The following is a 13,182-nucleotide window of genomic DNA, read 5'->3' as shown; positions in this document are numbered from 1 at the left end:
TATATATCATATTTTCCAAGCCGTAGTTGTATTTTGTCATGATTTGCTTACAGTGATAAGTGTTTCTGTTATTTATTTTATGCTTTTATTTGTGTATTTTTGTTTTAGTTGAAGTACCTGTTGGATATAACTTTACGTTTATCTCATTCTTTCTTTCTTTCTTTATTTTTTTAAATTATATATAATATTATAGCATTTCTTTTCTGCATCTGTGACACTTTTATAATTCTCTACACGGGTTTAATAACGTTTGTCTTATATTAATATATTAAATAATTCTTTAGTCTTTACAATAATCTGAAGTGCACGAGCTGCTGCGTCGATGCCGCCGTGAACTTTGGTCATTTTAATAATTGAAATCAGATTTTTATTCTTCAAAGAGAAACAGAAGATGTTCGTGTTGTTGTTGCTTAAACAGTTTCCTGCAGTCGAGTGTTTTGTCTAGACACATTATGTTGTGTGCAGTCAGCAGTGTGTGTGTGTGTGTGTGTGTGTGTGTATGTGTGTGTGTGTGTGTTTGTGTGTGTATGTGTGTGTGTGTGCGCGCTGACAGGATGCTGAGGAGTCACTACAGTTACTGCAGTGGCAGCAGGACGGCAGCCACAGAGGGACAAAACACACCCGGCAGCTGCTCGGACTTGTGTGTCACGTTAAAGCTGCGGTTGGCTGTTTGATTTTGGCGGCAGCGGGCAAAAAAAAAAAATCCCATAATAACCTCTGAGCAGATTTTAATCCAGAAAACTGGACTCTTGCTCCTCCTTTTGTTTTCAGGAGATTTTGACCAATCAGAAGTTATTCGTGAGTGTGTGTGTGTGTGTGTGTGTGTGTGCGTGCGTGCGTGCGTGCGTGCGTGTGTGTGTGTGTGCGTGTGTGTGTGTCGGGGGGATGTTGGCTGTTCTTTAATGAGCATGCACGTCCCTTCAGGTGGTGAAATTCTGATTCAATGCTGCAGAGAAGATGGTCGCTGTGTTTTTTGTTTTTGTTTTTTGGTACAATTGTGTTTCTTACTCAGAATTAAGCATTTTAATTTAGTTTATTTTATTTTAGACGAACAACACATTTGTAATTGTTACTTTTATTTTAAGTATTTTATTTCAATTTATATATTATTATTATTACTATTTATAATATTTTGCATATTTGTTTTTGTTTCTTAAATAATTTTGTTTTTTTTCCCACTATTTCATTTTTCATATCAATTTTAATCATTAATTTGTTTTTATTTCTTTCTCAGAGTTTGCAGATTGTTTTATTTTTTATATTAACTTTATTATTATTATTATTTATTATTATTATATTATACTTTATTATATTAAACGTGAAGAGAAGACATTTTTTGAAACGTGAGGACATTTTGTTCAAACCTGCAAAATGTTTTCACACACACACACACACACACACACACATGTTACACAGATGTGAAAACAGACTGATTTCAGCTGCAACTTTTCTGCTGAGTCTGAAGTTTGTTCATGAAACACACGACAGCTTCCTGCACACACACACACACACACACACACACACACACACACACACACTCTTACATAATAATACAGGATACTGTGATGAAATTTACAAGTTTTTAACAATACAAAAAAAAACATCGGTAACATTGCGACTGAGGAAATCATAAAACTTTTTATCAGATCTACACCTTTTATTTCTCTTCATGATGATGTCACTGAAAAAATAAACACTGTAAATGAAAAATCTCTGTGACCCTCGGGGAGCGCCGTAGTCTCGCCACTTGATCAAAGACGCCGGCGTAGGATACACCGGTGTACCTCCGTCTGAGCCAGAAGCCTCCTCTCTCCTCCGTAGATGTATTACAGGGAATCTGGATACAGTGTTGGGGGCGGGGCCTCGTTCATTCCTGTTAGAACACAGTGGTGAAAAAATGAGTCCTAAAACACGGAAGTTTGTTAGCATTTTTGCACTTCCAGTTCCCTCATCTCAAAGTCTGTTTTTTTAATTGTTTTTTGGGTAAAATACCTTAAGTAAGGTCTGTGGTTATCAGGCTGAGGCTATTTAGATTTATTCTGCAGCATAAAATACGATGTGAGACGTCCTCACAGCGGACACAGAAAGTCAAACTCACTCGCCGCCTTTACAACTTTACAGTCAACTTGTAGATTTATCTGTTTCTAATATTTTTCGATTGTGTTTTAACGTTTTTACAGTGTTTCTAGTTGTGACATTTAAGTTGAGCGACCACGATGTAGTTCATGTATAGCCTAACAGCATTTTGCTTCTGGCGATTTCATTTACGCGTCAAACACAAAAGTGGAGTTCATCTGTGAAGATTATCACGCTGAACAAAACGTCTAAGGCTCATAAACTTGTGTTTGTCACAGAGTTTATTTTTGGAGATGAAAGGAAATCCCAGAAGGTTTTTGACGTGGGAACCGGTGCGACGCTAACTTCCTGATTGGCCTACAAAAACACCTTCATGCCTTCAGCGCTCTATTGCATGGATGTATAAAGGTAAAATCTGGATACAGCTGTGGGGGCGGGGCCTCGTTCGTTCCTATGAGAGCTGCTCAGTGGCGCGTGAAGCAGACAAAACTCTTTTTCCAGGTTTAGGAACGTGTAAAATACCCGGATGTACTGGCCCATAGAGCATGCGTAGTAGAGATTAACGGCGGCCGAACACTGCCGCCGGCGGAGCGCCGGACTTCCGGATTAGCGCCTCGCTAGTTTGAATGGCGGTTTTAACAATATAATCTCGCGGCTCTTTAAGACTTTCCAAACGTTAACACACCGGATCGTTTACATCCAGACAGGAATAGAAGACGTTTGGCGGGTTTTGACGCTCACAAAATTACGTACCGATTCACAGACGTCTCTTTCACCATGTAACAAATGGCGTGCATCACGTGATCGACCCGAACGGTGTAATTCAACTTTCCGGTAACTACGTAAAATTTGCATCATCGTCGGGCGCATTTTGATTAGGCAGGAAAGGAGGAAGCATAAAGGAAAGTAATAAAAGCCCGCGGTGTGTCTGCAGAACCCGCCCCCGCAGCTCAGGTGATCCACTCAGGCACCTGTGAAGACCCCCGGGCCTGCAGCGCGGGTCCTTTTTTGGGGGGGGGGATCCAGGAAGTGCTGCAGGTAAGAACAAACTATGCGGTTTAAATTTAAAACAAGAAATTACTGTGCTGTTTTCACAAAATGTCAAACTTTAAAATCCGTGAAATGCAAACCTGCAGCTGAATGATGGTTTTTCTGTGGAGAGAAACTGAGAGACTGTCAGAGCCAGAAAGGCTTCCTAAATACCTGCACCATGCAAATGTGCACATCTGCTACAGTTAGTTAACAGTCCAATTTAAAAATAACACAAGTCCTGTTTTTCTGCTCTGATGGCTGTGGGATCAAAAATGTCAGTTTGAATGGGTTTCAATGGAGCATTTTTGGACCTGAACAGTCTGAATGTAACTATTTAGTTTCCACAGTGTATTTTAGACTTATTGTAGGAGCTGAGCTGCAAATTCACTGATTACACTCAAATACACAATCTGGACTACATTTAGGACACATGCATCAACACACACACAGTTATCACAACATGTACAGGTCCCCGAGGGTTAAATTATATCTGAATAATAATAACAACAACAATAATAATGATAATAATAATTAGTCGTTATTTTTTATCATATATAAATATATATATCATATATAATTTTCTACATATCTTGCTAAGTTGCACATTTTCTTGTTTCCCATGTTTTTGAAAGAAGTCACAGCAATTCTTCAAGTTTTAAGGGGTTAATTTGCACTGCGTGGTGATATGAATCTGAGTGTCTGTGAAACTTTCTGTGACCACACACAAGAAAATAACAACAACAATAATAATAACAATCATAGTAATATAATAACAATGATAATAATAATAATAATAAGTGATATATAATTAACATATCTAGTTTTATAAAAAATATTATATATAAATATTTTCTTCCCCAAATTGTTTGGCTTAAATCTTTTAATCAGCTTCAGTCCTGATCAAAACTACTAAATATTCTTTTTTCCTTTTTTTCCCTCCAGGATTTTAACCCTTTACCCAGTTCGTTTACATGATGTCACAGTTGTTGTTTTTGTTAATGAAAAAACACTCATTTTTGAATCCATTACAGAATATAATAATGCATTCTGTAATGCCAGGTTTTATCTTGGAAGAAAGTAGTAAAATTTGTCGTTTTTACTGATACTACCAGATGGCAACATTTTCCCCTCATAACCCGGTGCATGAAATACTTGTCATTTCTTATTTTCTGTGCCTGTTGAATTTTGGAGCTCTGCCAGCCGCTGGAATAAATCGACACACCTAAAATGATGTAGGTGGTTAATATTATATTATATTAATATTAAGGGTTAGCGACTCAGCCGGATGGTTGAGTTGCGTCGCCGCCGTCTGCATGGGTCATCTAAAAAAAATTAATTCATAAAAAAACTGAAAAGTTGCTAAATGTGGAGTCAGGAACACAATTTTACCAAAACTGTTTTGTTTTTTTTTTGCAAATATATTTCTTAGTGTGCCTGTTAAAGGTTATAATACTGATCAATAATGTCTGATTTTCTTGCAGCAGATGGAAAATATTCCGATCCAGATGCCAGAAGATCCTGGAAACAGCCTGAGGGACAGAGGTGAGGGTTCAATGAGCCTCTGAGGGTGACGGATTCCTCTCCGATCTACGGAGGACGATTAGGGACAGGCAGGGGAAATACTTCTGAGAGGAGGGAGTTTTTTTCTTTCATTTTGCACACTGAAAAAAAGTCAAAATGACTAGATTCATGTTGAAATACACTGTCGAGAAAATGGAAAAAGGTCAAAATGTTTAGAAAAAAGTCAAAATTTCAAGAATAAAGTTGAAAAAATTTTGAGAATTAATTTAAAATAAAATTTTGCGAATAGAGTCAACCTTTCGAGACTTAGAAACAGCTCATGTGACTCCCTCTACAAAAGGCCTTGTTCAGATGAACTAGTGAAACTGTTCTTCAGAATCAGCTTTAATAACAAAGAAATTATTTCTCTGTTGTTCTCAACATTTTTATTATAATCTCGACGTAAACATGAAAAAACAAAAAAATCCTCCTCTCAGACATATTTCTCTGCTCAGCCTGAATTGTCCTCCGTATCGATCAAACATAGTGATGGTGTTGATGATGATGATGGTGATGGTGATAATGATGATGATGGTGATAATGATGATGATGGTGATGATGATGATGATGGTGATGATGATGGTGGTGATGATGATGGTGATGATGTTGATGGTGATGATGATGATGGTGGTGGTGATGATGGTGATGATGTTGATGATGGTGATGATGGTGATGATGATGATGGTGATGATGTTGATGGTGATGATGTTGATGGTGATGGTGATGGTGATGATGGTGATGGTGATGATGATGTTGATGGTGATGATGTTGATGATGATGGTGATGATGATGGTGATGATGATGATGATGGTGATGATGTTGATCGTGATGATGATGATGATGATGGTGATGATGTTGATGGTGATGTGATGACCATGATGATAATGATGATGATGATGATTATGCTGATGGTGATGATGATGATGATGATGGTGATGGTGATGATGATGATGATGATGATGATGGTGATGATGATGATGATGGTGATGATGTTGATGGTGATGATGATGATGATGGTGATGATGTTGATGATGATGTTGATGATGATGGTGATGATGATGGTGATGATGATGATGATGATGATGATGATGATGGTGATGATGATGATGGTGATGTGATGACCATGATGATAATGATGATGATGATGATGATGGTGATGATGGTGATGATGATTATGATGGTGATGATGATGGTGATGATGATGATGATGGTGATGATGATAGTGATGATGATGATGGTGATGATGATGGTGATGAGGATGATGCTGACGGTGATGATAATTCAGATGATGATGATGGTGATTATGATGATGGTTATGAGGATGATGATGATGATGATGATGGTTATGAGGAGGAGGAGGAGGTGTTTCCAGGAGTGTTTCCCCGGGCGTTCAGCCAAACCCTCGTCTGCCTCCAGAGTTCATCTCCACCATTAAAACTCCATTTCAAAATCTCAAGGCTCAGTTTAACAGCAGCTGGCCTCATACATCACTGCTGACACACACGCACACACACACACACACACACACACACACACACACACACACACACACACACGCACAGACACACACGCACACACACACACACACACACACACACACAGGAAGTCGGGATGGGTTTTCAGATTTGAAGTTGTTTTTGGGGTCAGGAAGAATCACAGAAAATCTCTCCTGTCTGAATTATCATTTCTAGGATTTAAGGACATTTCTGGGACTTTAGTATGTTTCTCAATTTTAGGACATTTCTCAGATTTTGGGACATTTCTCAGATTTTAGGACATTTCTCAGATTTTGGGACATTTCTCAGATTTTAGGACATTTCTCAGATTTTAGGACCTTCATGGACACTAAAAGTACAGAAACAGTTCCCAGTGTGAATCACTTTATTTTTCATTGTCAATTAGAAAATGTTTGTGGGGCCACCAGGGGCCCTCTCAGGGTCCAGATTTGGCCCGCGGGCCGTCTGTTGGGACTCCGTGGCCTCAGACCTCCTGTGGATCTGAGTCTGATTCATTTCTTGAAAGCAGTTCTGGACTTTTTGTTTTTCCACAGAAAAATGTCTGAGAAGCAGTTTATTTGGAGGGCTGTGATGATATTTGTGTCCGTCCTCATTCGTTTTCAGTCTTTCAGCCGCGTAGAGACGGTGAAGCTGTCCATTTATCGACGTCGTCCTTGATGGACTGCAGGACGACGGGGCCACAGACACTTGGCTTTTAATAGATTTGTTATTCACTGAAAACGTTACACTGATGATACCTGGCGGCTGGTTTGAGTCTGAGGAGTGAAGTTTGACACGTCAGCAGTTTGTTAATCTGCAAACGCTTTGGAAACAGGTATTTAACCCTTTGAAACCTGGATCTAAATTTCTTCAGCCAGACTCAGATGCTTTTTATTTGTAATTATTACTTTTAACCCTGCGCAAATTGGTTTGATTTCTTTAAAAAAACATGAGAAAAATCCAAAGAGCAACAAGAAATGTAGATGTAAACTAGTAGATTTGGAAAATTATTATATATTTATAATTATCATTATGATATTTTTATTTTTTTTAAACATTACTATAATTTTTAGTTAATTTCCTTATTTATTTATTTACACTTCCATTTTAATTAAATTAAATTAATTAATTTATTTATTTTATGTTAATTTTTGGGTGTTCTACTTGTGATTTTTACTCATTTTTTGCCGGTTTTCTTCTTTTGTTGATCTTTGACTTTTTTTTCAAGCCAGTTATTCCAGGACTCCAAGGGTTAACAATGCATGACTGGAAATAAAGTCATGGAAACCGGGTGAAGTGGTGCTGGAAAGGTTTGAAAATTACTGGTGACAACATGTGGGAACTCTAAGGTCCAGGTACAGGTGCAGGTGCAGGTGCAGGTGCAGGTGCAGGTGCAGGTCCAGGTCCAGGTCCAGGTCCAGGTCTAGGTCTAGTCTGAGTCTGGGGGTCTAAGCAGGTTTCAGTTTCAGTTTCAAGCTGAAGGAATCGAACCTGTGACCTTCCAGTTAATGGAGTTTCCCCTCACAGCTATTTTAATACAGAAGGTGCGTGTGCGTGCGTGCGTGTACATGCATGCGTATGTGTGTGTGTTCTTGGCGTGTGTGTGTGTATGTGTGTGTGTGTGTATGTGTGTGTGTGTGTGTGTGTGTGTGTGTGTGGGTGTGTGTGTGTGTGTGTGTGTGTGCGGCTTGGTGTGATCTGTAGAGACATATTTAGCCCTGAAAAACTCTCCCTTTTATCGATTACTGTCACTAAAGCAAGAATACTCAACGTGCCCAAACATGTTAGGATTTTAAAAATGACCCAGAACAAGTGTTTCAAATACAACAGAAAATATAGAAAAATAAATATATAAAATATAAAGATATATATATATATAAAATAAGTCCTGCTCTCTTTATATACAAATACATACGTGTGTGTGCGTGTGTGTATCTATCTACATTTGTTTATGCAAGAGAAATAGTTATATGTATAAAATGTGTCCTTTACTGAAATTTAAAAATTATATATTAATTTATAAATGTATCTTTATGTCTTTCTATACATATATTTTTATTAGTATAGCTGATATAGAGAGATAGATGAAGGGTGTGTGTACATATATATATATATATATATATATATATATATATATATATATATATATATATAATGAGAGTATGTTTTCTCTATAATAATTTCATATGTAATAGTCAGATTTCAGTGAATGACATGTATGCTGTCATTTACACACATGTCCATTTGCCCCCCCACACACACACACCCCTGACCATATAAGGACACACAGGATGAACAGATTGTCCCTCCTCCCCTCCTCCCCTGATCCTCATTCACCTGAAACCAAATACACACCTCCCTGCTGCTGCTGCGGAGAGAGGGGGAGGGAGGTGTGTGTGTGTGTGTGTGTGTGTGTGTGCAGGGGGGGCAGCAGGTAGAGATGGAGGGTGGAGGGAGTCGACGCCTGCGCACTGGCTCTGCATCCCTCCGCATCGCCCCCTCTCCTCCCCCTCCTCTCTCTTTTCTGCAGCATCAGTACCACCCCCCTCTCTTTCTCCTCCCCTGCCCCCCCTCTCTCTCTGTCGCTCGGTTTTCCTGCCGGGCTGCTGCTGCTTTGCGCGCTGCGGGGCCACACTGACCGCACCGAGGAGGAAGAGGAGGACCCGCGGAGCCGAGAGGAGGCCAGCCTGATCCGGAGCGGCGGAGAGGAGAACCATAGCCAGAGCAGCGGAGGAGGTCTGAGCGCCGTCAGGAGCACAGCAGCAGCGCCTCCGGAGCGGCAGCAGAAGGCGGAGACGCGTCACAGCGCGCTGTTCCTCCCTCCATCTCTGCGCGAAGAGAAACACGAAGAGGAGGACGGACAGGGAAATCTGGTTGGGGAATCTCGGAGCGCAAAACGACGAACGGCGCGGTGTCGGAAACCTCCCCCCCTCCCCTCCCGGACCAGGAGCAGGAGCAGGACCAGGACCAGGGCCGATTCTCCGCTTATAGCAGCCAGCTCGGCGCGGCGACACCATGAAGGACCGTACGGCGGAACTGCGAAGCGTAAGATCTCATTTTCCTCTTTCTCCATCCTGTCGGCCTCCATCTTCCTCCTCATCCTCCTCCTCCTCCTCCTCCTGCAGCCGCCGCAGCACCGCGGCCTGCCGCCTCTCCGGAGCGCAGCGGGTCGATAAAACCCGCTAAAATCCCCCATTTGTGCGGGTTTGCTGTGAGGAGCGCGTGCGGAGGAGGCGGCTCGTGCCGTGCATACAGAGTGATGAGGAGCAGCTGCAGAGGGAGGAGGAGGAGGAGGCGAGAGCCTGACATGGAGGCTCCTCTCAGGCTGGGGTCGGTGTGGGGGGTGTTGGGTTTGCTTTGCGGTGCGCACCGGCTGGAGGTCACCGCTCCAGCGCGGGCTCGCTCATTTTGTCCGTTTTCCGCCTTTGATTGGGGAGATGTGCGCGCGTGTCGGCTGGTTTAGACGCAGAGGCCTCGCGCAGCGTCTCTGTCCTCGTGCAGCGCTGCGTGCATGATGGGAAACTGGTTAGGGTTAAAAAAAAAAAAAATTTAAAAAAATGAAAACGCTCCCACCCGTGTTAATGCGGCCGTGCATGTGCGTGCACGCGCGCCCGGATGACCTGATGGTGGAGGAGCAGGAGGAGCGGCAGGAGGAGCAGGAGCGGCAAGACGAGCGGCAGGAGCAGGAGAGACTCTGAAATGAGCCGCGGACCAAAATGCAGTGATTTTTTTTTTTCCGCGAGGCCTCATCCTGCAGCCCGCGCGCGCCTCCTCCCTGATGGAGAGCCGCGTGAATGTGGAGCGTCAGAGCCGATCAGGCGGATCCGGATCGATCAGGCTGATGAATCAGGCTGCGGGAGGAGCGGCGGAGCGGAGCGCAGGATGCGGCTTTATCTGCCGCTTAACCGCGTGTCTCCTGCCGCTCCGGTGCCGCTCGTACTGAAGGGGGGGTGAGGGGGGTTGGGGGGGGGGCCTCACCCTTTTTCTGACTGTGCGGCTCTGCGTTGGGTGAGACTAGAAGTATTAACGCGTGCGGAATGCGGCGCGTCGCGGTGCGGGGTTTTCTGAGCGAACAGCTGATGCCGGCGGTTTGGGCGGATTGTGGAGGGATTTTGGGGAGGTGGGGGAGGAGGGGGTCACATCAGCTGCTCAAACTCTGCAGCAGCTCCACGCGCCTCCGCCGCCGCCACCACCCGGGTTCAACCGGGTTCGCGTCGAGCAGCGACGAACTGCTGTTTCGGCCTGATACCCATCCGTCTGTCCACCGATCGATCCATCTATCTATTGATCCACCTACCTATCGATCCATCTATCTATTGATCCACCTGCCTATCGATCTATTGATCTGCAATCTGATTGATTTCTTTTGGAGATTTTCATAAATTCGTTTTCATTTCATCACATTTTTCTTCAGCTCTCTGTGTTAGAGATCAGAACCCGATCGATACAATCTGATCAATAAATCAGCCGCTGACTGGTGTGTGTGTGTGTGTGTGTGTGTGTGTGTGTGTGTAGGTAATTTGCATTAAAAAAGTGACAGGCTCAGCACCGCCTGGAGTTTACCGCACTGCTGTCCATCCATCCCTCCGTCCTCCTCCATCACTCCCCTCCTCCCCTCTTCCCTCCATCCCTTCCTCCACCTCTCCTCTCCTCCATCCATCCATCCATCCATCCTCCCTTTATGATTTCAGCTCTCCTCCATCCCTCCATCTCTTCCCCTTCTCTTTACTCCCTCCTGCATCCCTCCTTCTTCCCTGCATGTTTCCATTCTCCTGTTTTTATTCACATTTTCAGTTTGTGCACGTTATCTAAAAACCTGGAGCCACATCACTTTTCTGCATTCAGACGGCTTTCACAAGCTATTTAACCCTTTGAAACCTTAGCACATCGCTTTGATTTCTTTCTAAAACAGGAGAAAAAAAGGCAGTGACCAACCTGACAAAAAATGCCCCAGAAATTTCAAGAAATCAGTAAAAGGTGAGAAGAAAATTTCCTGCAAATTAATTTAAAAAAGGAAAATTATCCTAAAGAAGAGAAAAAAGTCCAAAAAAACTGTATCTATAATTATAGTAATTTTATATTTAAATTCATGTCACAGATAAAAAAAATAAAAAAATAAATACATATATGTTTTATTGTATCCACTTTTTAAAGTAATTTTCGTTTTTTTTTGTTGACCAATGACCAACTTTGCAAGAAATGTTCCAAAAACAGCAACAAATTAGTAGATTTAGAAAATTAAAAAGCTAGTGAAAATATCCTGGGTAAAAAAGCAAGGGGAATCTATCAATTATCATAATTAAATATTTAAAATAAGTTACAGAATTATTATATTTTCTGAACTTTTCCATTATTATTATTATTATTATTAGGTATTTCTTATAATCTTCACTAATTTTTGGGCCTTTTTTTAAAAAAAAAAAAAGCTTTAAAATAAAAATATTATAATCATAATATAGTTTTCTGGACATTTTTCCCAATTTTTTGGGATAATTTTCACTGAATACATTTTAGATATATTTGGTCACAAAATTTTACACCTGCAACTAATTATTTTCATTATCAGTGGATTTGCTGATTATTTTCTAGATTAACCCTTTGAAACCTGAGCAAATGTGCTCGATTTCTCTCAAAAACAATACAATCTAATTAGTGTGTTGTATTTTCTGTATGAAAGTTGGTATACAACTGAAGATTATTATTATTTGTTATCATTACAATTATTATTATTATTAGCTATAAATTGTTTAAAAAAATTAATTTCTTGCAGTTTGTGGTGCATTCAAGTTGGTCATTGCCTTTTTTCTGAATGCAGCACAAGAAAAGTGATGTTGTTCCAGGTTTCAAAGGGTTAAATCTTCACACGGCAGGAGTGGATAGAAACAAAAGTTCAGGTTAATTTTGCGTAATTTTCTGTAAATTTGTTTAAAAAAACGGAGCTCCGTTTGGAGGAAATTCGCTCTCCTCCATTCAGCCCTCCTCCTGTCCACTTCAGACACCACAGAAGAAGAGTGAAGCCTCCTCCTCTTCCTCCTCCTCCTCCTCCTCCTCCTCATCCTCGTCTCTTTTCAGTCATTAATGAATCCGTGCTCCTGTCGGCCATGTTGGACGATCACTGGAGTGAAATCCGGCTCACGTAATCCTGCCGGTAACAGATGCTGCTGTATCATGCAGCCGCAGCAGCAGCAGCTTCTCAGTAGTAATAATTATATTTTTATGTAATCGTCCACATCACAGTGACGCTGCCGCCTCCTCCTCCTCCTCCTCCTCCTCCTCCTCCTCCTCGCTGCTGCAGCTCCGAGTCCACACGAGTGTGAACGAATGCTGTGAGTGTGTGAATGTGAGTGAAGGAGGCCCACAGACAGTCGGTCAGTCAGTCACACTCTGGGCTGCTCATCATGTTCCTCTAACAGGATTATAAAACCTTTTCAAATCCGAGCTCATCAGACACACGAATGTTGCTCATGCTCACTGCAGGTCAGTGTGCAAGCCTCAAACCTCCAAAGATGTCAGAAATGACCAAAAAGACGTCAGAGTAATTCATATCCGTGGAAATATTCTGTGTGGTGATAAATGAGCCGATGGTGTGAAAAAACGCTGCATCATTGTTCCACTTGCTGCAGGAAATGCTTCGTCATGTTAGACCTCTGCAGCAGGTAGTTTAGGAGTTTCTGGGTTTTTGTGATGTTGCGGCGCTCTGCTCAGAGCTCTGACCCGCTGACTGAGCGTCGATTTCAGCTCAGACGTCTCCTGCACGACGTCGGTCAGCGGATTTGATCTGATTGTCAAATTTTGGCGCACTGGGTAACCTCTTGTAGGGATGATCACGTTTTTTGACTCCGATTCCGATCCGAGTCATTTACTATCCGATACTTCTATTTTCCAAAATAATACGACTACACAGTGCATACTTGAAGTACTTAAAAATTATTTAAAAAATGCCTCATCCAAGCTGTTTATTAGCCTATTGTTATTAATTATTTTACAAAATACAGTATGAAATGACAAACCCTTCCTT

At 41.7% G+C, this 13,182-nt stretch overlaps 1 protein-coding gene across 1 annotated transcript in view; it reads left to right on the top strand.

Annotated features, from left to right (window-relative positions):
* Positions 1–8,752: 8,752 nt before the first annotated feature.
* The window catches only part of LOC121956900 (syntaxin-1B), a 62,801-nt gene continuing 58,371 nt past the window's right edge, over positions 8,753–13,182 (top strand). The window contains exon 1 of the mRNA XM_088069332.1: positions 8,753–9,209. Coding sequence (XP_087925458.1) covers positions 9,180–9,209 — 30 coding nt within the window. The 5' untranslated portion in view covers positions 8,753–9,179. The remainder of the gene's footprint in view (positions 9,210–13,182) is intronic.

This window comes from Plectropomus leopardus, chromosome 18 (assembly GCF_026936395.1).
Source record: "Plectropomus leopardus strain MGB_pleo_1.0 chromosome 18, ASM2693639v1, whole genome shotgun sequence".
Taxonomy (NCBI): Eukaryota; Metazoa; Chordata; class Actinopteri; order Perciformes; family Serranidae; genus Plectropomus; species Plectropomus leopardus.
Note: the sequence above shows the minus strand (reverse complement) of the source record. Positions and strands in the feature narration are given on the sequence as shown.